Source organism: Saccopteryx leptura, chromosome 10 (assembly GCF_036850995.1).
Source record: "Saccopteryx leptura isolate mSacLep1 chromosome 10, mSacLep1_pri_phased_curated, whole genome shotgun sequence".
Lineage (NCBI taxonomy): Eukaryota > Metazoa > Chordata > Mammalia > Chiroptera > Emballonuridae > Saccopteryx > Saccopteryx leptura.
In genome coordinates this window covers 16026899-16053086 of record NC_089512.1, presented here as the reverse complement: position 1 = coordinate 16053086, position 26188 = coordinate 16026899, and the positions used below count along the sequence as shown (strand labels likewise).

The 26188-nt window shown below is 43.7% G+C and overlaps 2 protein-coding genes across 3 annotated transcripts in view; one reads left to right on the top strand and one right to left on the bottom strand.

Moving 5' to 3' along the window:
• Window positions 1-26188, bottom strand: part of EPM2AIP1 (EPM2A interacting protein 1) — an 835019-nt gene that overhangs the window by 319116 nt on the left and 489715 nt on the right. The window lies entirely within an intron of this gene.
• STAC (SH3 and cysteine rich domain) overlaps window positions 1329-26188 on the top strand; it is a 137919-nt gene continuing 113059 nt past the window's right edge. For both annotated transcript variants that reach the window (XM_066351435.1, XM_066351434.1), the window contains exon 1: window positions 1329-1580. In XM_066351435.1, the coding sequence (XP_066207532.1) occupies window positions 1470-1580 (111 nt within the window). In that variant the 5' untranslated portion in view covers window positions 1329-1469. The remainder of the gene's footprint in view (window positions 1581-26188) is intronic.

Here is a 26188-nt window from a genome sequence, read left to right as displayed (position 1 = left end):
GGTTCTTTCCAAAGGACATGAGCTAACACAAACATACAGGACCAGATACGTGATTTCACAGGGCCCAGTGCAAAACAAAAATACGAGAAACCTGGTTCAAAAATGATTAAAAAACTTAAGACAGCAACAGAAGAGCATTAAACCTGTGCCGTGTCACCAGGTGGCGAAGCCATGAGCCCCGCCTTGCAAACATTGACAGTTCATGAAGAAAATCTGAACTTCAGCCTACAATTTTCTGATAGAAATTTAAGGAGGGAGTTGTTTTGTTTTTTTTGTTTTGTTTTGTTTTTGTCTGTTAAAATTTTTATTTTGTAATGAAGGAGGGAGTTTTGTATTTAAAAAAAAAAGTCTTTTCAATATCCAGGTGTGTTTCCTTTCTCTGTGTAGAGGTTGTATCTCCAAAAAAATACTGTATTCTTCTGTCCTTTGTGCAATGGGGTCATGCCTAAGTTTCCAAAAGACCTATTAAGGCAGAATGGATGGCTTCTCTGTGAACAGCCCTGAACTCCTTGCTCCACTGCAACACCCAGTTGCTCTACAGCTATAAAGATCTGGGCTAGATAGGAAGTTCCACAGTCCAGAAAGCATGGATTTTGAAGCCAAAATGGATTCCAATTCCAGCCCCACCATGTTTTAGTTAAAGCAAATTTCTTCACCTCCCTAAACCCTCTGTCGTCTCATGTATAAAATGGAAATGGTAGTTCCTGGCTCACAGGATTCAATAGGGGAAAAGCCTAACGGGCTTGGCGCCTAAATGCATCACAATGTGGGGACACATGCACACTGCATTATCTCTCTGCTTCAGTCCTAAGCAGAATTGGGGGAAGCCACGGGCCTTCAAGCTAGGGAACCCCAGATTTGGTTCCTGATCTCCGTCACTAAACCCTATAAATAACTTAGCTAAGTCACTGCCTCCCTTCGAGTCGCAGTTTCTTAGGGTGAAGAATGAGGGAGTTGTTGCAGGTGGTTCCCCCTGCTAAATCTTTCACGGGTTTTCTATTCGTTCCCGGTTTGGTCTGAATTTTTACTACCCCTGCTAAACAATCTCCCCTCTCCGACCCGGGCGGTGTGCGCCAGGCCCCCAGCATTGGCAGTCACCAGCGTGGCCCCTGCCCACCCTGGCTACCCCGGCATTGGCCGCGCAGCCCCGCCCGGAGCCGCCTCCCCGCCTCCCGCTTCCCCAAGGCCAGCGAGCTGGAGCCTGAGCTGGCTCACCCGCTACTGGGTGGCAGTCACGGCTGTTCTGTCGCCCGCGAGGTGGCGGTGGGCGCGGTGGGGCGGGAGTGCGGGGACGTGGGCAGGGCCAGGGCCGGGGCAAGACCGGCAGAGGGCGTGTTGGCGCCTCGGCGAGGATGGGAGTCCCCGGGACCCGGAGCTGAGCGAGCCAGCGCGCAGCGCGGAGGGCGCACCGGAGGAAGGCGAGCCTCGCTGTTCCTCCGGGAGCCCAACACCGTTCCCGCGCCGCCACGATGATCCCTCCGAGCGGCGCCCGCGAGGACCGCGTGGACGGGCTGCCCAAGGAGGCAGCGAGCGCCGAGCAGCCGCCCTCTCCTGCATCCATCAACAGCCAGGAATCGAAGGTACCGTGCACACTTGCCCCGACACAACACCAAACTCTCTTCTTCTCCCTCTCTCTGTCCGTCTTTATTTCCTCTGAACTGGTGCTGGCGCCGGAGGCCGAGACGTGCTCCAATGTCGCCCAGGGTTCGAGGACTATTTCTCCCTTAAGTCTTGAGTGTCCGGCTGGACTCGCTGCTAACGGTGCTGGACCACGTCCCCGTGAACCCAGCCTCCTCGCCCTCACATCCCCGAGGCTTCGCTGGGCTTCTTCCCCGCAGTTCACCTGGACTGCAGGTTCAGAGGTCACTTTCTTGGGTGGTGGTAGCTTGGTTGTTCTCTGCCTGTTTGTGACCTAAGTGCGTGCAGGTATTTAGGCGGCTTCTGAAGGCTGAGGGACAGGCAGCCCGGGGCTAATCCTCCAGAAAAGCTAGGGCATTTTCGGGCCAGCGAAGGGTGGTCTGTATCTGAAAGGGTCTCAGAGACCCTTTGCTTAACAGGGCTCATCCCTAACTTCAGACACCGCTTATTTCAGATGGAAAAAAAAAAAAAAGACTGGGGGAAGGGAAATGCCTGGATCACTAGAAAGTGAATGCTGCTCTGGTGGAAGTTAATAGTCGAGAGAACTTGTCATTTGCTCAAATGAGAGTTCCACTAACATACGCATACACAGAACCGACCCTGTAGCCCCTTGCCTGTCATTGTGACTCCGGAACTCCCGTGGGCGCCAGGCGCATGTTTGGAAATCTTGGAAGAGGATCAAATAAAATGCCGCTGCTAGCAGTGAGATCTCATTTGGAGTAAAAATTGTAAGATAGAATCTGTAGTGATACGGATTTTTTTTTAAAGTGCAAGGTTCCTGGATGTTTATACAGATCTCCCAGTGAGTTCCTCCAGCATCTCTCCGCTATGTGTGTGTGTGTGGGGGGGGGGGGGGGGGACCAGGGAGAAGTCCCTGTGCTAGGACTGAAGGAAAGAGGGGTGCCAGTTTGAGAGCAGGTCAGATGGGCCAAAGAAAAGTCCCCGCCCCTGTCTCCCTTCCCACACACCCCTGAAAGCCACTGACACATCAGCAGAAACAAAATCACAGCTAAGCGGCTCTCTCAGTTTAAGTGACGTGGGGCGCTGTGCATACACCAGCCTCCGGAACTTAGACGGTAATCCAAGACACAAAGCTTTGCGTTATTTGTATTTTTATTTTTTTCTGATAAATGTCTGACCTGGGGGCATGTGTGTCACCTTTTCTACAACTCAAGTTGGAAGTAGGGGCGAAACCCCACTTCCCAGAGTCATTTTGAGGGACACGTGAGATGACCTAAGTCCAACCCTGGGATAGTCTGAGGAGTCAATGTTTATCCTTTTCCCACCGGAGAGAAGGAGATGGGGTCATCTCACCACAGATGACCTGCTCCACAGCAGCCTCACAGCCCACACACATGGACCACCTTTCCCTCTGACCAGAAGCTTCTGGGGGGTCGCAATGCCCATCCTTGACCATCAGTCGCCTCAGTGTGTGGGTTAGCGGCCATTTCCAAGGTGATCTACTGTAGTGAATAGTGAAACTCAAGGGAGAAGCTGGCATTAAACTCTGAATTGGGGCTGTTGCTCTGCAGGGGGTATCTTCTGGAAAGGGCTTAGCATTTGGATATGATGCAGCATGGTTCAAGCACACCACCTGGGCTTGCTATTTATAGACATCCTAATGTAAACTCTTTGGAAAAGTAAAGACTACCTATGTAATATCCATAATTATCCACCAATTTATCTGGCTTATGGTTTCGGGTTTGTACACGTCATTTTTTTCTCAAGCACGCCCGACATGTGTTTATACATTCCTAAATTAGCTATCATGGCTTAGGTGTTCCTAATCAGTGAAGATGGGCTATGCATTAGTTGGGGGCGGGAGGGTGAGCCCCGGGAAACTGAACACAAAAGAGTGTGCCTGAATTGATTTTTCTTGGCATAGCATCTCCAAGGGGTCCGTGCCCTTCCTAAAGGCTCATTTCTGGCATGGAGGAATGTGTGGTAAGGAGGCAGGGTGGTGGGAAATGAGGCCAGAGAAAGGCTCTCTTTACTCCACACTGGGAAAGCCACAGTGAAGGCTCACTGGCATTTACAAGACTCTTCCTACAGATGAGAACCTGGTAAGCCACATGTAAGCGAGATTTCGTAATCGTTCCATCTGACTCCTCTGAAGTGGTCTGTTTGTCAAAATCCTGAGTGGGACAAGCACGGCCACTACACTTTCTCAAGAAACACTTTTAAAAGAACTTTCTAATAAAACGTTTTTCTCTGATTCTAAAAGCAACAAATACTTTTTATAGCAACTTAGAAAGTCCAAACAAAAATAAAGGGAAAAAAATGCCATTGGTCACAATCCACAGATAAATAGTGATAATATTTGATCTACTATATCTCCCCATGTATAAGACGCACCATTTTTCGAAAAATTTAGGGTCTAAAAACTGGGTGCATCTGATGCAGTGGTTGTAGTTTTTTTTTTACTTGCATTTCTGCTTTTTTTTTGCACTTGTTTTTGTGCTCATTGTTGAAGACAGTGATCCATCATCAGACACAGATGACGATAAGCTAATGGATGGGAATATTGACAGTGATGAGGAGTTGTATGAATTTTATGATGAATAAAACAAGTTCAATAACTTTATGTAATACTTTTTTTTTTTTCAAATTTCGGGCCCCAAAATTAAGGTGCAGCTTATACATGGGAGCAGCTTATACATGGGGAAATACGGTATGTCTTAGGTCTTTTTTTGTCTATTTTCTATTTACACAGTTGAGAAAACAACAGTGAGCATCTACTGAATACTTGCTATGTGCCAGGTGCCACCTGACTCTTCACAATTACTCTATGAGGGTGATTACATTAGTATTTCCATTTTATGGATAGGGATGCAGAAAATCAGAAAGGTTAGGTGACTTACCCAAGAGCACACACATATTGAGTGACACAGTGAGGACAGAGACCCGGGTGATGTTGGTCTGGAGTGTGAGTTCTCAACCACAGCACAACTCTCTCTCACACTTTCGGACTGTTTTTACATTTCCCCTTTCAGCTAACATCCCAACCAGGTATTTTACATGCCGATAAAAGTCATTTACAATTGTTATTTTGGTCTTTTCACCTTAAGAAACATTTGAAAATGAATTGAGCCACATTAACAGGTGAAATGATTAAAGACCAATTCTCTTGTCCAGCTTCATTGCATTTGCTTTTCCTACCCTTTCCCCAAAAACATATTCATGAAATTAAATGGGATATCACGGAATCATCCAGAAGTGGGACCACAACCAACTCTCCAGTCCAGAGGGTTCATTAGAAGAATGATGATGATTCAATGTCCTGAGCACATAAAATATTTCCAGAAGTGCATTTCTTTGCAGGGTTTTTAGAATGCTAAATCACTGATGATCAGAATCGGAAACAAAAGATCACCTATTCAAGGTATCTTTTAAATTATGAATAATTTTTATTGTGTAAATTTATTTTATGGTAGAGAATTTCAACATACACAAACACAGAGAAAAGAGTTGGAAGAAACAGCATTTACCTAATCAGCTGGCTTTATCAATGATTAATTCGTGGACCATCTTGTTTCATCTATTACCCCTCCTCTGCTGAATCATTTTAAAGCAAATTTCAGACGTTTAATTATTTTATTCATAACTATTTCAGGTCGCATCCCTAAAAGGTAAAAACTCATTTTGTAAACAGTAGTACAATCCCATTACCACATATTCCAGGCGTTTAACTCTTTGTGTGTGTGTGTGTGTGTGTGTGTGTATTTTTCTGAAGCTGAAAACGGGGAGAGACAATCAGACAGACTCCCGTATGCGCCCAACTGGGATCCACCTGGCACGCCCACCAGGGGGCGATGCTCTGCCCCTCCAGGGCGTTGCTCTGCCGTGACCAGAGCCACTCTAGCGCCTGGGGCAGAGGCCAAGGAGCCATCCCCAGCGCCCGGGCCATCTTTGCTCCAATGGAGCCTTGGCTGCGGGAGGGGAAGAGAGAGACAGACAGGAAGGGGGGGGTGTGGAGAAGCAAATGGGCGCTTCTCCTATGTGCCCTGGCCGGGAATCGAACCCGGGTCCCCCCGCACGCCAGGCCGATGCTCTACCGCTGAGCCAACCGGCCAGGGCCTTTATTCCAGGCGTTTAAATCAAGGGTCAGTATAGTCTTTGAAGGATCAAGAACAGCCTTTGGAAGATCCATGAACAACCAAAACATTCAAAATTGTGCAAGTAAATACATATGTGCATCGTCAGGGGAATAGATCATTTCATTAGCTTATACCAGATCAATAAAGTGTCTATAGCCTCAAAAGATTATTTCAACATTCCCCTTTATTCTCTCTCTTGAGTAAATCCAGGCCCAGAGGGAGGCGGTGACTTGTGTAAGATCACACAGCTAGTTTCTGGCCATACCCCCATCTAAGAACCCTGTCTGGAACATCAGATATCTCAGTACAATTTTCTCAGAGCAAATTCCTGTAAGTACAAGTGGTAGTGTAGTTTATATGGTTTTCTTTTTCATAAAATTTATTGAGTTGAAAGAATTTGAAAGCCATTGATGAACCTCACCCCTCTATCTTTCCACTAACTATTCTAGAAAAACCACAACCTAATTTATTTTCTAAGTGCTTAACAGAGAACATTGAATACTAAGAAAAAGTTCACCTTTTAGCATCCCTTAATTCAGTAAATGTCTTTTCTCCTATTGACTTATTGACAACACAGAAATCTCACTAGGGTCTAATATGAAGGTTTGGTATGAATACCCTTTGTCAACATTATATGACCCAAGTTCACATTATGGTAGTATAACAGGATTATACATGTTGAGGTCACATAGACAAGAATTCTTCATTGCTTATCAGTTGTCACCTTTGTGACCATGGGCAAGTTGCCTAATCTCTAGAATGAGGATGCTAATACCCAGTGGGTGTGATTTTCTGCAAGGCTTGAAAATATGTAAAGCAGCTAATATGTTATCAGCATGTATAAACTTAAAACATTGTTTACTTTCTCTCCCTGCTTCAAATTAGTTGACTTCTATCACCAGCCAACCCCAAATGTCTGCACTGGAAGAACTGCAGTATTCAAAACTGATATTCCAATAATAAAACTGAGTTTTCCTCCCTTTGGAATTTTCGTTAGGCTGTTGATTGCAATGAGATCTCACCTTAGCTGTTTTGCATTCCCCAAGAAGACTCACTGACATGTAACTTCAATTTTGAAAGGTTGATTGATGTAAGCCACCCAGTGCTTCATTGGAACCATGAACTGAGGTATCCCCTCATTCTAGGATGGTCCTCTAAGAACCTGGACCACCATCCAAGCTAGGGAGAAGAAATCTTTAACTCCGAGGGCATGCCGTGCAAAGGTTTCTATGACATCAGTCAGCGACTGTTTATTTACTGTCTATTTTGTGCCCAGTGCATCCCATATGAATATATGAAGCTACTGTTTTTCTATTAGGTGATTTTTCTTTTTAATTTGTAGGAATTCTTTACCTATTCCAGGTACAGCTACCTTGAGAGAGAAAGATATTGCAAATATTTTCTACTCTACGACTTACCTCTTCTCTTCTTAACCTAAATTTTTAATTTAATGTTGTCAGTTTCATAATTCCCTCCATTATAGTTGTCAGAGCTTTGTGTTCTGCTTGTGAAATCTTTGCTTACCCCAAAGGCATGAAGGTATTCTCCCATATTATTCCTAAATGTTATTGTTTTGCCTTTCACAAATAGGTCTACACTCCATTTGGAATTTTTTTTTTTTTTTGGTATGGTGTTAGGTAAGGGTCAAGATTAATTAAAGCACTGCACCCACCACCAACTTCGCCATAAATTAGGTGACTAGATATTCGATTAATGTGGAGGTTTCTATAATGACCCATTGGTCTATTTGTCTATCTTTGCACCAATACAGCACCCTCTTAAATGTAAAACCTTTATGAAGAAATTTTGATATCTGAAAGATTATCTTCCAGTTTTCTCTGCTTTTTCAAAACTGTTTGGGTTATTTGGGGCCCTTAGCATTTCTGTGTGCCTTTTAGAATCAGCTAAGCAATTTCTGCAAAAACACCTACTAGGATTTTGATCGGTGTTGCAATTCATCTATAAATCCATTTGGAGTGAATGGACATGTTTATACTAAACATTCTTCCAATAATATATTCGACTCCAGACTATTTTCTTTTGTCAATTGTCTCATTAAGCTGAGAACTTAATTTTGTTACTGTTGCACGTGGGGGCTTCCCAGATTAAAACTTGAGCCCCAAATCTATGAAAGGGCCAGTCTGTGATTGTAAATTCCCAGGGAAATTATTTATTTATTTTCTACCTATGCTAAGATTTCTTTGTTATTTACCTGACTTGGTGAGAAATTTGATTCTAGTTCACTTTTTCCTTCTTTTTCAGATCTCCAGTCCATGTAGGCATCCACCTATGTTATTTTCATTTGTGGTTAAATAACATAAAAGATACCAATGTATCCATTTTTAAGTGTACAGTTCTGTGGCATTAAATACATTCACATTGTGTGTGGCCGTCACCACCAACCAGCTCCAAAACTTCTTCCCAAACTGAAACTCCATGCCCATTTAACAATGATTCTCCACCCTCCTCTCACTCAAGCTCCTGGTCCCCACCATGCTATTTAACTCTATGATAAAGATTATCCATAATTTAAAAAATACTTTGAATAGATGATCTTTAGTTTTCAATTCTCATAAACTATGATTTAGCATTCCAAAGAATCTACAAAGAACTGCACTTCTCTGATGAATTGATTACTACGATGCCTCATGAGAGAGAAATTATATTCATCTGTCCCTTTGTGACTGACCTGTTTCACTTAACATAATTCAGGGTCCATCCATGCTGTGTAATGTGTGCAAACTTCCTTCCATGTTAAGGCTGAATAACATTTGATTGCTATGTATACACCACCATTTATTTATCCATCCGTCTGTCAGTGGACACTGGGGTTGCTTCCACCTTTTGGCTTTTACAAAAAAAATGCTGCTGTGAACTTGGGTGTGAAAACATCTGTTCAAGTCTCTGCTTTCATTTTTGGGGAGAGGTATATAGCAGGAAGTGGGATTGCTGGGTTATTTGATAATTCTACGCTTAATGTTTTTAGGAATCATCACGGTTTTCTACAATGGCGATCCTGTTTTAGATTCTCAGTAGCACAGAAAAAGGGTTCCAATTTCTCCATATCCTCACCGACCCTTACTGTTTTCTTTTCTTTTTTTTTTTGGATTCTAATGGGTGTGAAATGAGACCTCATTTTGATTCTGATTTGCATTTCCCTAATGATTAGTGATGTTGAGTACACTTTCATGTGCTTATTAGCCATTTGTGTGTCTTCTTTGGAGAAATGTCTATTCAAGGCCTTTACTCATTTTTTAATTTTTTTAAAATGGAATTGAAGTATGATAGCCTTTTAAGTCTGCTAAGTGGAAGGACAAAGATGTATTGAATTTTTTTATTGCTTTAATTATATTTATTCACCGGAGAGGATTGTTTTTCACCTTTTTCAAATTATTTGTCTTATTTCTTTTGTGAATTCTCTATTCATGTCCTTGGATATTTTAATAGAGTATACATCCATTTCTTATTGATTTTTTAAGGTTCTTTATAAATATTAAAACTGTGATCTTTTAGCTATGTTGCTAACAGTTTCCCAAATTAAAATTTGGTTTCGATTTTATTACATTTTCAACATAGAAGATATTTTTATAATGTTAAATGTCACAAATGCATTCAGCTATGGTTTCTTTTTTTTATTTATATTTCAAAAGATCTTCCCTTCCCTGGCCCTGGGAGAAGATTAAATAGCAACCAACATGTTTTTCTAGATTCTTAATATACAGTTTACTTTTATCACTTTAATCCATTTGTGATTTATGTTGATATGTGGTACAGAACAAACCTATTTTTTTCCCAAATGATTAATAAGGATTTCTGAAACCACTTGTTGAATAATTTATTTTTTTACGGGTTTGAAATGCTACATCTATTATGTAACAAATGATATGTCCTAGGTTCTCTGTTAGAGTCATCTGTTATATTCTAATGATTTCACACTTATTACTATACTGTACTTACACATTACTATTATATTGTCTTAATTATCATAGTTTTATAATAGACTGATCATTGATCATACAAATACCCTCCTGGGAGCTTCATGATTTATTTCATTAGTTGCACTTACTCTTTGTTTTTCTATCAAGTTATAAAACAAATAATATTTTTAAAAATTATTGCATCAAACTTTCAAGATAATTTTAGTGAAATCTTTATAAATAATGAAATTTCTCATCCGAGAACTTAGTATATATCTTTAGTTACTGAAATAGCTCTTAGGTCTTTCAGAAATACTTGAGAATTTTCTTCAAATAATCTTTGCTCAATTCTTGGTTCGCTCTCTCCTGGGTATTTTGTATCTGGGTTACTCTTAAGAATCATCTCCTATATTTTCTAATGGGTTATAGCTGACATAGGAAATCTGATTTATGTAAATTTAGTAAGCTAAGATATTTCAGATTGCATTTCTTAGTCATTAGTAAAGAAATACGGTGTTGCTTACCGGTTCGGAGCACGGGCTCTGGAGTCGGACACAGCCGTGTTTAGATGCCACTGAACAAGCTTACTGTCCTGGCATCACTGTTCTTTCTGTCAAGTGAGCAGAATAATTCCCTCAGAAGCATTGTCATTAAGGTAAAGTTAATCAGTGTGTCCTAAGTGCTGACCATAACACTTAGTACATAGTAAGTAAATGTTAGCTGTTATATTAAGAAAATCATAGTATCTACCATAATAATTTTGCTTTCTCTCGTTTTCTCCCTTTTTGGAGGGGGGTGGAGGAGTACGGTTGGGAGGGACGAGGGTTTATCATATTAGAACTCCTAAAATATGGTTAAGTATGAATGGAGGTATTGAGCTGGTACCCGACTCAATTTAAACACCACCCATGTTTTGCTGTAAGTGTCCATAGTCCTTAAATGGACCCTGTGCCACGTTGGTGCTCAGGAGTGGTCTCAGCTCTATTGTATATCAAGGGACTCTGGAAACCACTGCAAATTTAGACGTTCAGCCTGAGGACCAGAAGGGGATGCTTGCAAATTTACCTTCAAGACAATCCATTTCCCAGAAAATCATTCCTCAAGCCCCCGTTTGACACAAAGTCTGACTCCCCACTCATGTCACAGTTAAATTCAGACAGTCTTTCTTGTGTGAAAGAAAGGTAATGTTCTCAGCTTACCAAGAATTTTCCGCAGGAATGGTTGTGGAAGTGTTTCAAATGACTTTTTGGCACATCTCAAGGTAATCATATGATTGGGGGGGGTGGCCTCTTTATGTGATGGATTTTATTAATAGAGAGCCTAATATTAAACTCTTCTTACATTCCTGGAAAAGGTCCTACTTGGCCATGGGCATTTTCTTCTAATAAAACTGCTGGGTTTTGAATGCCAATTTTTTTATTATTTTTACATCTATATACATAAGGGAAATTGCTCTGTGACTGTAACTTTGTGTCCTTGGTCAGATTTTATTTTTAATAATATGCCAAGTTTTAAAAAAATATTTGGGAAGATTCCAGGAGTGTTTTTGTTTTTCCTGTGGAACAGTTTATAGAACTCTATTTCCTCTTCAAATGTTCGTGGGGGGAAGGTAACGACTGTCAATCATATATAAACCTAGCACCTATTATAAAATAAGTTTTGAAAACTTTCTATTTGTTTATTCTATTTCCTTTTAAGGGTGCTCAAGTCAGGTTGGTTAACTTGATTTTGCCAGAAAATTATCCATTTTCTTTCCATCATTGTACCCTCTGTGGGACCTTCCTTCCATCCCACCCCATCATCACAGGATTCCTAGGTGCTCCTATCCTGTGAACACCCCTTTTTTGTAGTTCTCTATGTTTATATAACATTAGTTCCTTAGATCTGGATTTGACTCAGAAGAGTTAAACAGCAGAGCTCACATTTCCACTTTGAAGAGTGAGGACTAGAGAAGCCATTAATGTTGTAACAGTGAAGTGAAGGGTGGATTGTTACAGAGAGAGCCTAAAGCCAGGGAAGTGAACCATTTAGTCTTATGAAAATTACAGAGGGGAAATGGGAAGAAAAAGAGAGTTCTCATATATGAGAGGACCTTCAAAGACAAGTAACAGTGCCCAGTTCCTCCTCAAAGAGCCATCTTTACAGGAATTGCTTAAGGGGTGGAAGCTGGGTTCAAGAAGGAGAGCCGGGCCTTGGCCGGATGACTCAGTGGTAGAGTGTCGGCCTGGCATGCAGGAGTCCTGGGTTCGATTCCTGGCCAGGGCACACAGGAGAAGTGCCCATCTGCTTCTCCATCCCCCCCTTCCTCTCTATCTCTCTCTTCCCCTCCTGCAGCCAAGGCTCCATTGGAGCAAAGTTGGCCCGGGCACTGAGGATGGCTCTGTGGCCTCTGCCTCAGGCACTAGAATGGCCCTGGTTGCAACAGAGCAACGCCCCAGATGGGAAGAGCATCGCCCCCTGGTGGGCATGCCGGGTGGATCCCAGTCGGGCGCATGCGGGAGTCTGTCTGACTGCCTCCCCGTTTCCAGCTTCAGAAAAATACAAAAAAAAAAAAAAAGGAGAGTCGTTATCTGGCCAGAGACTGTACAGTTAGAGTCAATGGCCAGAATAATTAAATAGCAATATGAGAGAAACATGGAGATAGGAAAATCCCAAAGGGAAGGGTAAGAAGACAAGAGATCAGAAGAGCGAGTGTTAGCCACAAAGAAAATAAGAAGCAGGATGGAACAGGGTAGAAACAAAGTCATCGAAATGTCAGATTGTGAACTTCCTGCTTTACTGAAGATCTTCCCTGCTATACTGCTTGGCGCAGGTTGGTTGTCAGACAACCCTTAGTTAGAAGGATGGGTGGTTAGTCACAGAAATCTACCTTCATGTTCCCTCATGGGGCAAGAAATGACAACAAAGACCAGACTTGGCCAACAAGAAATCGCTTTGATTTTTGGCTTCCATAAGCATAGTCGATCTCTCCACAAAATTTAAAATCAGATGAGGATCAAGGAGAAGACCTTGGATTAGAAGAATTTCCTTCAAGTTAGGGAGTCTTTCTTGTAAATAATAATAGTTTATTTCTATAATAGAAAAAAAAATCTCCCTGATCATAGTTTTTGCAGGGGTCTATTTCTTCCTCCCATGATTAATCTTTTTCTAAAAGTACAATGGAAGCCCCCACCTTGGAGTTTAATAAGCTTAATGAGATGTTTAGATTCTTGAACTATATCTTTTCAGCAGATATTGAAACAAAGTTTCATTAAGTAGGGTATATATGACTTGGATATACATACAAAAAGTCAATTATAAATTGGATCTCTGTTCGTTGAACAATATTTTTCTACTGAGTTTCATTAAGAAATTTGAGATGAAGTTCCTTGGGAAAATGACAAATATCACATAATACAAATGCAATGAATCTTTCCAATGAGATTTATGATTGAAAATTGCTAAAATAATTTTCTGATAACACATTAATACTACTATGCAAAGTTAGCTGCTACTTTTCCCCCAGAAACATTTTCTTGGAGTTCCATATTTTGGGGGAAATAAGTTTGTTCCATCACAAAGAAGTCCAGGAAAACCTTAACAGGAAAGAAGGCTGAAGAAAGGAGTCGCGGCCCTGGCCGGTTGGCTCAGCGGTAGAGCGTCGGCCTAGCGTGCGGAGGACCCGGGTTCGATTCCCGGCCAGGGCACACAGGAGAAGCGCCCATTTGCTTCTCCACCCCTCTGCCGCGCTTTCCTCTCTGTCTCTCTCTTCCCCTCCCACAGCCAAGGCTCCATTGGAGCAAAGATGGCCCGGGCGCTGGGGATGGCTCTGTGGCCTCTGCCTCAGGCGCTAGAGTGGCTCTGGTCGCAACATGGCGACGCCCAGGATGGGTAGAGCATCGCCCCCTGGTGGGCAGAGCGTCGCCCCATGGTGGGCGTGCCGGGTGGATCCCAGTCGGACGCATGCGGGAGTCTGTCTGACTGTCTCTCCCTGTTTCCAGCTTCAGAAAAATGAAAAAAAAAAAAAAGAAAGGAGTTGCTCTGAAGAGTCAAGGGTTCTCGGTAGCAGAGCATATGTCTTTTTATGTTCCAAGCATTTCCCTGTTGGGAATTTTGTTTGCAAATTTATCTATAATCTGGTTAACATTTCTGTGTTCTCCAAAACAGACTATGCCACATGGAATTTCATTCATATATATATATAACAGACTTCAAATGCTTTGTAAATGTCAAAGTAATGATACCATTTTTTGTAATTTCTTTTTTCTGATTACTCAGGATGGTCATTTTAACCACCACTTATTGAACTTTTTTGCATGTTATACGGTAGTTTCCCCCCCACCCCTGTACTAATGACTCCATACTGCTATATGATTCGAACATTTTTCTACCTCCCCATACACCAAGACCATTCCTCTCTGCAGGCTACTTTGAGACTTCTGATTTGTTTTTGTCTTGGAAGATATATCATCAAACTACTTGGAATTTCATGTGCCTTAAAAGCAAACTAGAAACTGAACCTAATATCAGGGCAGTAACTAAAGGATTTGGGAGGAGGTGATTGACCGTAAGATAAAGACCTCTGAGGAACCTGCCTCTCGGGGTAACTAATTCAGGATTCTTGGAAAGATTTTAGCAAAACTGACTCATGTCCATTCATAGGTTTTTAGAAAAGTTCCCCCAACAGACTTTGAAGTCATAGACAAACCACAGCCCAGACCTGCAATCAGTGCCTAGATCGATCAGCCTGGATTATGCCTCTAGATGTCATGGGCTTTGACGAGCCACTGACAATTCTGTGCCTGACTCAGCCTCACCCAAAATGGGGGCGCTCGTGCTCAAGTGCTTTTAGAAATACTAGGGGAACTGGATAAGGGAAAAGAAGAGGTTAATGTGCTTAAGAAGGGGGTGAGGATAATATGTTCAGGTTCAAGGAAGTAAAGCAACAAATTAGTGACTGCCCTTGGGGAGCCTTTTTCCAGGATTCAGCACCAAACACGTGACTTTTATTGTCTTATCCTCGGCAAGGTGGGTGCTTTCCCAGTTTGACAGATAAGTAGTTGGTAAGTGTCAAATTCAGGTCATCTGACTAAAACCTGAGCCATGCTGCAGTTTCAGAGAGGTGAGAGATGGCCAAACAGACATAGAAACAGATAGATAGATACCTGTAATAACTGTGCATCTACTGTCCAATGACCATTTGCCCATGTGTTAGGTAGCTATTTGAGTCTGCGTGTAAAATATATTTTATATGCAGACTCACAGTACATAGAACATACGATGTGGAAGGAACATTTGAAGTCATCACAGACAATCCCATGATTTCAGGGTGGAAGAAACTGAGGTCCAGAATTTGAATTCTTCTGTCAACTGCACAACACGCACGGCAATTTAAAGCCACAGGATTGGGCCGTTTAGGCATTTGTATTGGGTTTGGATGCTTTATGATGACCTCCAAAGAAATCCATGAAGCAATCGGTTGCAAACTTGAGTGTGCATCAGAATCAGCCAGGGGCTGTTAAAACACAGATGACTGGGCCCTACCCCCAGAGTTTCTGATCTGGTAGTTCAGAGGTGAAGCCTGAGATTTTTCAGTTCTAAAAAGGTTCAGATGATGCTAATACTTTATTGGCACAAAGACCACTCTTTGAGAACTACTGCCATTGAGGTAACTACTTACTCTACATGAATGCGGTAGCCATCCTCTTGATTGATGGCTTTCGCTATACTTACGTACAGGTATTCTCAACTCAAGATGGTCTGCATGTATGTAAGTGCTCCAGCTGTAGCCTCTGTCAACCCAGAGATGGCCAGAATGAATTGAGCTGGCGAGGAGGGAAGGGCCAGGACCATGCTAAGTTGGCCCATCCTCTCTCCCCTTCCCACAACCATCTCCTTCCCTAACTGCGGACTTGGATAAAGAAGGCAAAGGAGATTGGTATTATATGGCTGAGACTAGCTTGCTTCAACCTCCAAAGACCCTTCTGTGTTTGCTTTGAAACAACTAGAAACCAAAGCTCTGGAGAGGCTGCTGTACCTGACTTTTGGAGTCGTTCTGGCTTGTGCAAAGCAGTGTCTGTCTCCTCTGGAGAGAAAGGGGCAGAGGGCCACCTGAGGTTTGTGAAGGAGGCAGGGGAAGCTCCCAGCTCTGCATTCGCTTGGAATTTTATATTCGAGCACATGTAGTTGTTCATGCAGAGCACGAGCCTGTCTTTTCCAGCATATTCCTAGATATTTTCTTATGCCTCCCCCCCCCCCACAAAAAAAAGGCTCATTCCTTTAAAAGTCATTAGCAAAATGGCAATCAGTTGCATCTCTTTCAAAACTTTGCAGAGAGCTACCTGAAGAGCTTGGAGAGAAAACGGCAAGTGTGCCCCGTTAGAGCTATAGTTAGAACGGCTACAGGAAACGCGAGGAAGCCGGCTCTGGCTGCGCTAAGAACGTGGGTAGAAATGACGCGGGCCCGCTGAGGATTCCAGGTGCTGCCTCCAGGCCCTGGGAATCTGCTTCCTGTCTTTCTCCTGGGAAGACAGAAATGTGGATTCTCTCATGCATTGTCTCACAGCGAGCAAAGTCAGCCATGTAATGTATAGGGTCTGAAGCATCATCAAAGTAGATGCTCTTTGTTCAAACATTACAGTATCAAGAATGTCAAGACAGCCACAGCACAGAATCCAATCAAACGCTGGGCCCTTCTAAGGGCAGCATCCCGTGGCCCCACGTGCTGGTCCTGGACCCACGGACCAGCCCTGCACTGTGATCCCCACTGCAGAATTTGGCAGAGCAAGAAAAAGGGGGAGAAGAGAGGAGACGACATTCCCCTAGGACAGGGGTCGGGAACCTATGGCTCGCGAACCAGAGCCAGATGTGGCGTTTTTTTTTTTTTTTTGCGCCACCATCAGAGCTGTTGGCATTAGATGTGGCTCTTTTGATGGCTGCATCTGGCTCGCAGACAAATCTTTAATAAAAAATATAATAACATTAAAAATATAAAACATTCTCATGTATTACCATCCATTCACTTCCTACCGCTCATGTTCATGGTTGCGGGTGGCTGGAGCCAATCACAGCTGTCCTCCAGGACAACACCAAATTTTTATTGGATAATGCATAATGTACACAGGTCGCTGTATGGCTCTCACGGAATTACATTTTAAATATGAGGCTTCATGGCTTTCTCAGCCAAAAAGGTTCCCGACCCCTGGCCTAGGACTTGCTGGGCCAGGTGACCCGCGCCCATCATTTCGTTCAGTCCTCACTTTACAGGTGAGGAAAGGGCAGAGGTTGAAATCCGGAAGGTGAGGCGGTTTGTCTGGGGGCCTGTGGCTGATACGGATCTACACCGAGGTTCGCGTCCATTTCCGGCTGGAAGTCCCCGTCTGTTGGTTTGTTTGTTTCCCCTTTTGTGCATCCACCTTCCTAAAGCAGTAACGGCTTCGTAGGAAAGTACTTACCTCTGTTTTGAAAATTTATTCCCTGTAAGCCTAAAGAAAGAGTAAACCAGCATAAAGTTTTCTTAATGAATAAAAAGAATCAATAGAAGGCCCAGATCTTGGGTCAATAACAACAAAAATAAGAGTAATAATAATAAGAGTAGAGATACACAGGGAAGAGACCAGGAAGGAAGAAGGAGGGGGGAGGGGAGAGGGAGGGACAGAGTGAGTAAGAAGAGGGAGACAGGACAGGACGGGGGAGGGGAGGTAGCGTGTACTGACCAGTCGCTACATACCATTTCCCGTACCTTATTTTAATTCTCACAACCACCTTCCCAAGCGCTCCTTGTTTCTATGCCCACTTCCCAGGTGAGGAGCCAGAAGCTCCCAGCAGTTGGTTAACTTGCCTACTCCCACTTCTTGCCTATACCCCCCCACCACCACCAGGTCTGTGTATAGCTGCGGCTGGGAGCTAAGCCTGCTTGCCCTTGCTCCTCTGTGAGAAAGCCATGCAGGCGGTGTGTCCTGTGTCAGGGTGAGTCCCATCGCCCCTCTAGGGGCATCTGTAGTATTTCCCTCCAGCGAGGTGCAGGGAAATCCCTTTAGGGCAAATAGCCATAGCAGGTGCCATTCACTGAGTCTCTTTGTACTGACTGCCAGCTATCCGCCTAAGCACTTTCAATCCCATTTCTAATCCTTATGGCAGTCCTTCTGTGGCGGGTTAATATGCGATCCAAACAGCAGGTGAGTAGATTGAGGCTGAGAAGGTAACTGTCCAGGCAAACAGTCAGCCCTGCTTTCTTTTCTTTTCTCTTCTTTTCTCTTCTTTTCTCTTCTTTTCTCTTCTTTTCTCTTCTTTTCTTTCCTTCCCTTCCCTCCTTTCCTTTCCTTTCCTTTCCTTTCCTTTCCTTTCCTTTCCTTTCCTTTCCTTTCCTTTCCTTTCCTTTCCTTTCCTTTCCTTTCCTTTCCTTTCCTTTCCTTTCCTTTCCTTTCCTTTCCTTTCCTTTCCTTTCTTTCTTTCTTTCTTTCTTTCTTTCTTTCTTTCATTTATTTTTCTTAAGTGAGAGGTTAGGAAGCAGAGCGACTCCCGTATGCAACTTCACTGGGATCCACCCAGCAAGCCCCTGCCTGTCTGGGGCCATTGCTCTCTTGCTCAGCAACCAAGCTACTTTAGTGCCTGAAGCAAGACCATGGAGCCATTCTCAGCACCCAGGACCAACTTGTTCCAACCAAGCCATGGCTGCGGAAGGGGAAGAGAGAGAGAGAGAGAGAGAGAGAGAGAGAGAGAGATGGAGAGAGAGACGGTAGAGGAGTGGAGAAGCAGATGGTTGCTTCTTCTGTATGTTCTGACCAGGAATCAAACACTGGACATCCACACACTAGGCTGATGCTCTACCACTGAGCTAACCAGCCAGGGCCTAACCCTACTTTAAAGATCATTAAAGACTCGTCATTCAGAATCCAGGCCAGGTATAGGTATGTAACTGCCTTTCCTCACAAAATCCCATTGATATAACAGAAAATATATGATAAAAGGTGACATCAATAACAGAGTGGGAAAACACAGAAAGATACCAGCAGCAGAATGTGTGAGGAAATTGTGGGAGATTTGAAGCAGAGAGCATTGAAGTAATGGAGAAGCCAGATGAGAGAAAAACTGTTGTCCAGCGCAGGTTGTGGAGTCACCAGTCGGGGACAGGAGAGCAGATGTTCCCAGCAGAGCTCCGGAGACCGCCCAGGCTAGGAGTCGGCAGATGTAACGCAGGGTGGTCTGGGCAGTCACCCAGATGAGAGATGCAGAGCTTCCCCCAGTACGGAAGTCCTGTCACTCGTCCTCCTTCCCCAAGCACACAAAGAGCTAGGAGCACAGGCTTAGGATTTCTGTCTACTACCTAAAACAGTAAGTAGCCTAAGACATCACCCAGAATGGATTCAGGGGCCAGACAGAGGAGCAGAGAACTCAAGGTAATTCCAGGCTCCAAAAATCATAACGGAAGGAAAGTAATAAACAGAAGGCAGCTCTATCCAGGATTAAAATACATGAAAGCATTCAAACTTCAAAGTAAAACCCTCTGTACACTGACATCTATGGGGTCTCTATCCTGCCTGCTTGATCCCCCCAGAATTATGTCCTAAAGCAAACACTGCTTGCTTGTCAGCCTTCTTAACTCAGATGGATTCAGGGAGTGCTGGACTCCGAGCCTTACCCACAGCGGAAATTCACCCCAGCCCTTATAGGATCAAGCTAATTCTTTTTTCTTTTACTTTGTCCATTGATTGGAGAGATAGAGAGATAAAGAAGAGAGACAGGGGGAGGAGAATGGAGAATGAGAAAGAGAAGCATCAACGTGTTGTTCCATTTAGTTGTGCACTCATTGATCGCTTCTCATAGGTGCCCTGACTGGCATCGAACCTGCAACCTCGCATAAAGCCTGGACAATGCTTTATGCTCTGAGCCACCTGGCCAGGGCCAACCAAGCTAATTCTTCATGAGTAAATGTGAACAGACAACTATGAGAATGAGAGTTTTGCCATTTCTTTTTATACATTTGGACTTTGGGGGGGGGGGGCCAGGAAGATTACATGAAGGTGGGAGAAAGCAAGGCGGGGAGACCTCTGTGATGGGGTTACAGGGTAGTTGTCAAGATTGTGTGCTCTCTTGATGGTGGTTACAGCTCCAGGGGGTCTGGGAAAAAAGGATGACTTCTGGGATTTCAACGGTGTGTTTATCTAGATCCCCCAGAATGGATGGGGCTTGCTTAAGGTAAAGATAGATCTTTCCTAGACCTGGGGCCTGACTTCCCACCATGACCTGCCCAGTTGGGATAGTATGATCAGATCACCCTCTGAGGTCACTTTGGGTCACTGACCTTGTACATAGCCCCTTTCGCATTCAGACTTTCTTTTCAGGGTGTAGTAAACATTAAATGAGAAGGCATACATATATGGGTCACTCTCACAGAACCTGCTATCGACTCAATGTTCGTTCACCTGAGAGCCAGGGGGGTCTATTCAAAAAGTTAGGTGACGTATTAAGGCTGAAAAAGACTGAAATCGGACTCCCCTATTTGAGTAGACCGGATGTTAGTGAGTTTGTTTGTTTGTTTAATAAAAAAAAAGAAACAATAACAAAAACCCCTAGATACTGCCAGAAATACAAGGCATTTTCTACTGAGTTAATATGACAGACAGTCCTGATGGTTCTCAGCGGTATCATGCTTTATGTATCTGGCCCAGTTTCTAATTAATTGGAGCAAGCCAGACCCCATAAATGAAAAGGGCTGTAATTTGGAGGTGACAACTAATATGTCATTGCTGTTCAGAATTCCATTTCATTAGCACGTACAGCCGTGCCATGGGCCAACCCCAGAAGACCATCTCTAGGACAAGATTTCCAGAGGAAGACAGTCCCTGCACATCTGATGGGCACTCACTGTCTTTATGTGAGCAACTTTATTAATGCCGTTCTATTTAGTAAAGGTAACGCTAGCTGCTATGAACTGTCAAAGCTGAATGACCTGACACAAAGAATAAGTTGATTTCTCACTCATCCAATTGTCCACAGTGGGTGTATTCGTTTCTATTGCTGCATTAAAAAATGCCACAAATTTACCACCTTAAATTTTTTTTTATCACATATTTATTATCTCACCATTTCTGTGGGTCAGGAGTCTAGGTGCAGGTCAGAGAGCCCCCTTGCTTAGAATGTTACCAGAAGGAAATTGAGGTGTCAGGCAGCACTGCGATCTCATCTGAAGCTTGGGGTCCTCTTCCAAGCCCACTGGTTGTGGGAAGGACTCCGTTCTTTGCAGCAGTATGGCTGAGGTCTCCACTTTCCTGCTAACTGCAGGCCAGGGATGCTCTCAGTAACTGGAGGCCACCTGACGTCCTTACCGCATGGCCTCCCTCCTCTCATAACCTGGAAGCTTACTTCTTAAAGGCCAACAGCACGCTCACACTCCAGTCTGCCAAGATGGAGGTTTATATGGCATAATGATCACCAGAGTGACTGTCCACCCCCTTTCTCATCTTTTTTTTTATTTTTTATTTATTTTTTTTAATTTTCTTTTTCTGAAGCTGGAAACGGGGAGAGACAGTCAGACAGACTCCCGCATGCGCCCGACTGGGATCCACCCAGCACGCCCACCAGGAGGCGATGCTCTGCCCCTCCGGGGCGTCGCTCTGCCGCGACCAGAGCCACTCTAGCGCCTGGGGCAGAGGCCAAGGAGCCATCCCCAGCGCCCCGGCCATCTTTGCTCCAATGGAGCCTTGGCTGCGGGAGGGGAAGAGAGAGACGGAGAGGAAGGAGGGGTGAGGGTGGAGAGGCAAATGGGCCCTTCTCCTATGTGCCCTGGCCGGGAATCGAACCTGGGTCCCCTGCATGCCAGGCCGACACTCTACCGCTAAGCCAACCGGCCAGGGCCCACCTTTCTCATCTAATATAACCTAACCCAGGGAGCAACTATCCCATCACACTCACAGGTCCCGCCTATACTGCAGGGGAGGGACTTAGGTACTCTTGCTCCCTAAGCCCTTCCTGACTTCTTCTTTCACTTTGTCTCCCCTTCTTCCTCCTCCAACTCCTCCCCCTTTGCCTACCACCATTCCCGTCATTCTCCAACCAGGGTCTCTGTAATGTTTTGAAGACACTGTTGATTGTCCACCCCAGAGCCATGAACTGCTTTCATCTTTTTTATAAAATGATAATACTGCTCTGAGGTTTCCACCCTTCTCTGGATAGCCTTGTTCTTCAGGAAACTTTTTTCTCAGCTTAATGCACCAAAGAGGTAAATCCTGATTGGTGTATAGGCGAATCCTGATGGCTTCATTTTCCTTAACAGTGATTTGTTGAGGAAGAACTTGCGTTACAATTTTGGCCAATGAGAGAAGGGAGGTCCGATGGGAAGTCTGGGGAAGGTTTTCCAGGCTGGTAAGAACAGATATAAGAGAAGGTGCCATCCCTCCTTCTGCTACGGAATATTCGCAAACAGGAAGTCATTTTAGAGCATGGGGAAGTCAGCTCTAAGGCTGGGATGAGGAAGGTAAAGTAAATTGATAGAAATAACTTGAGTCCTTTGTGAAGTCATTTTGCTGCTGAATTATCCACCTCCAGTGTCTCCCCGCATTACACTTCTTGTGATATGAGACCATATCCTTACTGTTTAAACCAGGTTGAGTCTGGGTTTTCTAGTACTTGCAATTATAGGTAACTAACTGGTTGTGTGTATATCAGTGCAAAATGTTATAGTTCCCTTCCTTTACATACTATGGGTGGAAATATTAATAATGATGATGATGATTACAATAAAGATAATAATAGCAGTAATGTAGAGAGGAGCTACCTCTGTGTGCGGAATGATCAAAGCCATCAGAATGAAATTTTCTAAATCCATTTACCCCTGACTTCCTGAATGGCATCTAGGATATGGATACAGATTTGACAGATCTCCTGCAGTCTTCCAGATCCAGCGCTCCCCAGGGAGGAAGCCCAGAGTAAGGGTGCCCAGACAGACTTTAGAGGAGTTGCTAATGACTTGGTATGAAGATCTTGATTGACTACCTCTTTCTAATCCAAATCAGAAGAGCAGGGTGGTCTAAATAAGAATTTTGTTGGTTTATGGATATAAATGTTGTAAAGGATATAAATATCAATAGAATTCATGTTCAGGCTCTATTAGCTTTGGGCCATCAGTGTTAATTTTTCTAATTCTAAGTGTTATTGTATTTTTATTTTTATTTATTTATTGCCATAAATGTGCATTGCAGCCATAGAGATGATGTGAACTGCGTGGCTCTTGACCCAGAAAGCCACATGAACTCTTAGGGACCAGTGTCCATCAACAGTTTAGTTGGCTTATGTGCTGAGAGGAAGTCACCTGCTTCTGCACGGTGCCTAAGCCTTGAAAGGTACCTTGTACCCACTCAATTCATTCACCTGCATATGGAGGAAGAAATAGAGGAGGCAAGTCATGCATTAAATTATCAACATAAAATATTCCAGGTAAAAGGCTCCCTAAAGCCAAACAGGATGAATACTCAACTGACAGAAGCAGGAAAAATCTGTCAGTCTTACATCTCTGCTTTATATAAATCTAATATAAACAGATGAGACAAAACTAGGGCATTTTGCAAAACAGGGAAGAAGTTTTGCTCATTTTCACCAAGTCACATTGCTTGGGACAGATTAGCAGTAAGCCTCTAAACAGAATGGAATCTTTCTCTTCTTTTCAAGGTGTATGGAAACGAGAATTGAAACTGAAGATCATCGGGGTGGTCTATTTTTAGAGGAAGTGATTTACAGAGAGTATTTGTCATTCATTCAGGAGGACAGCCAGCCGTGAGCCGTGGCAGGCATCCGTAGTACAGCCAGCTCTTGAAAGAAAAAGAAAATAATCTTTCCATTCTTGAAAAGCATTAAAAGGGGAATGTTATCAAGTCAAAGGCAGGCAAGACAGGCAGGGAGGGAATGAGAAAATTTAAGGCATTTTCTATAGGGTATGCATGCAGGTACCATAGACGTAGATTTACGACTGTGTGTTTATCAGTGCATGGGTGCAAAGACCCAGGGCCAGTGGCTTATGCGTGTCTGTATTGCATGCTTCTGTGAATTTAAGAAATAACAGCTGGTATTTATTTCGGTTGAAACTATGTCCCAGACTGTGTGCTAAGAGCTTTATGGAGACTGTCTGCGAATTATCACACCAGCCTGTGTTTTCCATTCAAGAAGAGGTTGATAGAGCTATTAGGAATCAAAACCAGGATTCAAACCCAGGCAGCTTGACCATTTGGGGCAATGAGCTCCCCAGAGCCCTTCTTCACTGATTACATTACCATGCTTCAGAACAACCATGTTTATAGGTATTGTGTATTTTTTGTTTGTTTTGAAGAAAATGTTTAAGGGGAGTAGTTCTCTCTATCGTCTGCCTTAAAATAGAACTGGTATGTATCTCAGACTGAGATACCATATTTCCCCATGTATAAGACGTACCCTTTTAAAAAAAATTGGGGGGTCTAAGAAGTGGGTGTGCCTTATAGAGTGGTTGTGGCATTTCAAATGCCATAGATGGAACTGAGGATGAGGCAATATATGAAGACAGTGATGCGTCATCAGACACAGATGAGGACAAACTAATGGATGGGAGTTTTGACAGTAAGGAGGAGATGTATGAATTTTATGATGAATAAAACCTGAGTTCAATAACTTTATGTGATACTTTTTTTTTCAAATTTCAGACCCCAAAATTAAGGTACATTTTATACATGGGGAAATACAGATTAACCAAATAAATAAACATATTCATCTTTTTGGTAACACATTGATGGATTCAGCAGCAAAGTGAGATTGAAAAGAGAGAATCTCAGGGTATTTGTAATTCCTGATTCATCTATGTCTTCAGCTTCAAACATATCTCATAATTCATATAGTTTACTCTGGTGCCTTGCCATCTGGCCTGTGGCTTATAAAAAAGTTTGGTGGGGTGTCTAGGGCTGTAAATTTAGAGGCTTTGAAATCTCTTTATACCACATCTTCACATGGATATCTAAAATCATCACAAAATTAACCAATTGTCCAATATCCATCCCTTCTTCCATCAAAAATACTTCTTTCCATGGTCCGTCATCTCAGTAAATGGCCGCTTCTCCAATGGCCACTGCTCAAACCAACAAAGCCTTGGACTCATCCTTGGTTACTGTCTTCTCACATCCTATATCCACTAAGAAATCTTGTTGACTCGACTTTAAAATATGCCCAAAAAACACCAGTTCTTACCATTTGCTTTCCCATGGCCCTGGCTCAAGCCATCATTTGTCTGTAGAATGCTGGTCCTTTCTCCACACAGAAGACGGCGCAATCCTTTATTGATATAACAGCTCACTCAAAATCAGGCAATGACTTTACATCACACTAAGCCTGACTCCAAAGTCCTTACCAAGGCTCTGAGGTCCTACAGGACCCAGCCTCTGCATGTGTAACCTTATCTTTTTTTTTTTTTTTTTTTTTTCTGAAGCTGGAAACGGGGAGAGACAGTCAGACAGACTCCCGCATGCGCCCGACCGGGATCCACCCGGCACGCCCACCAGGGGAGATGCTCTGCCCACCAGGGGGCGATGCTCTGCCCCTCCGGGGTGTCGCTCTGCCACAACCAGAGCCACTCTAGCGCCTGGGGCAGAGGCCAAGGAGCCATCCCCAGCGCCTGGGCCATCTTTGCTCCAATGGAGCCTTGGCTGCGGGAGGGGAAGAGAGAGACAGAGAGGAAGGAGGGGGGGTGGAGAAGCAAATGGGTGCTTCTCCTATGTGCCCTGGCCGGGAATCAAACCCAGGTCCCCCGCACGCCAGGCCGACGCTCTACCGCTGAGCCAACCGGCCAGGGCCTGTAACCTTATCTTTATTCCCTACTTCCTCCTCTCTCAGTCTGTTCCTGGCATTGAACAGCCGCGCTCCTTAGCATTCCTCAGACACACAGAACATAGTCCCATCTCTGGTTGGGGGAATGACCAGGATCAAAGCTGGTAGGGGATGTTATAAAGTGGCTGTTAGAGAGGTATCCAAGTAGCGCAGACAATATTTTGGCAACACAATTGCACCCCCTTCATAGGAAGTGAGACCATGGAAGCTAAGCCCAGGAGAGAGTCCCTCCAGAGTATGGTTTCCGAGGGGCAGTGGTGAGAGGTTCCCGAATCTCTGTGATACCAAGGGATGTGACAGCAGGCAGTACACATGCCCTGTGATGAGTAACATGGACGGGGCAAAAGCATACATTTTATTTTATTTATTTATTTTTAGAGAGGAGAGAGAGAAGGAGAGAGAGAGAGACAGAGAGAGAGAAGGGAGAGGAGCTGGAAGCTTCAACTCCCATATGTGCCTTGACCAGGCAAGCCCAGGGTTTCGAACTGGCAACCTCAGCATTTCCAGGTCGATGAAAAGCATACATTTTAGAATCTCGAGAGACCTGGATTCGAATCTTGACTTCGCCATGTACTATCAGCATGATTATGGGCAAATTCTTAACCTCTCTGAGTCTGTCTCTTCATATTTCAAATGTTGCAGTGATTTACTTTCCTGAAAGTAATATTTTAGCTTTGTCAAAAAATTGGGAAATATCCATTGGAGTATAGCATATAT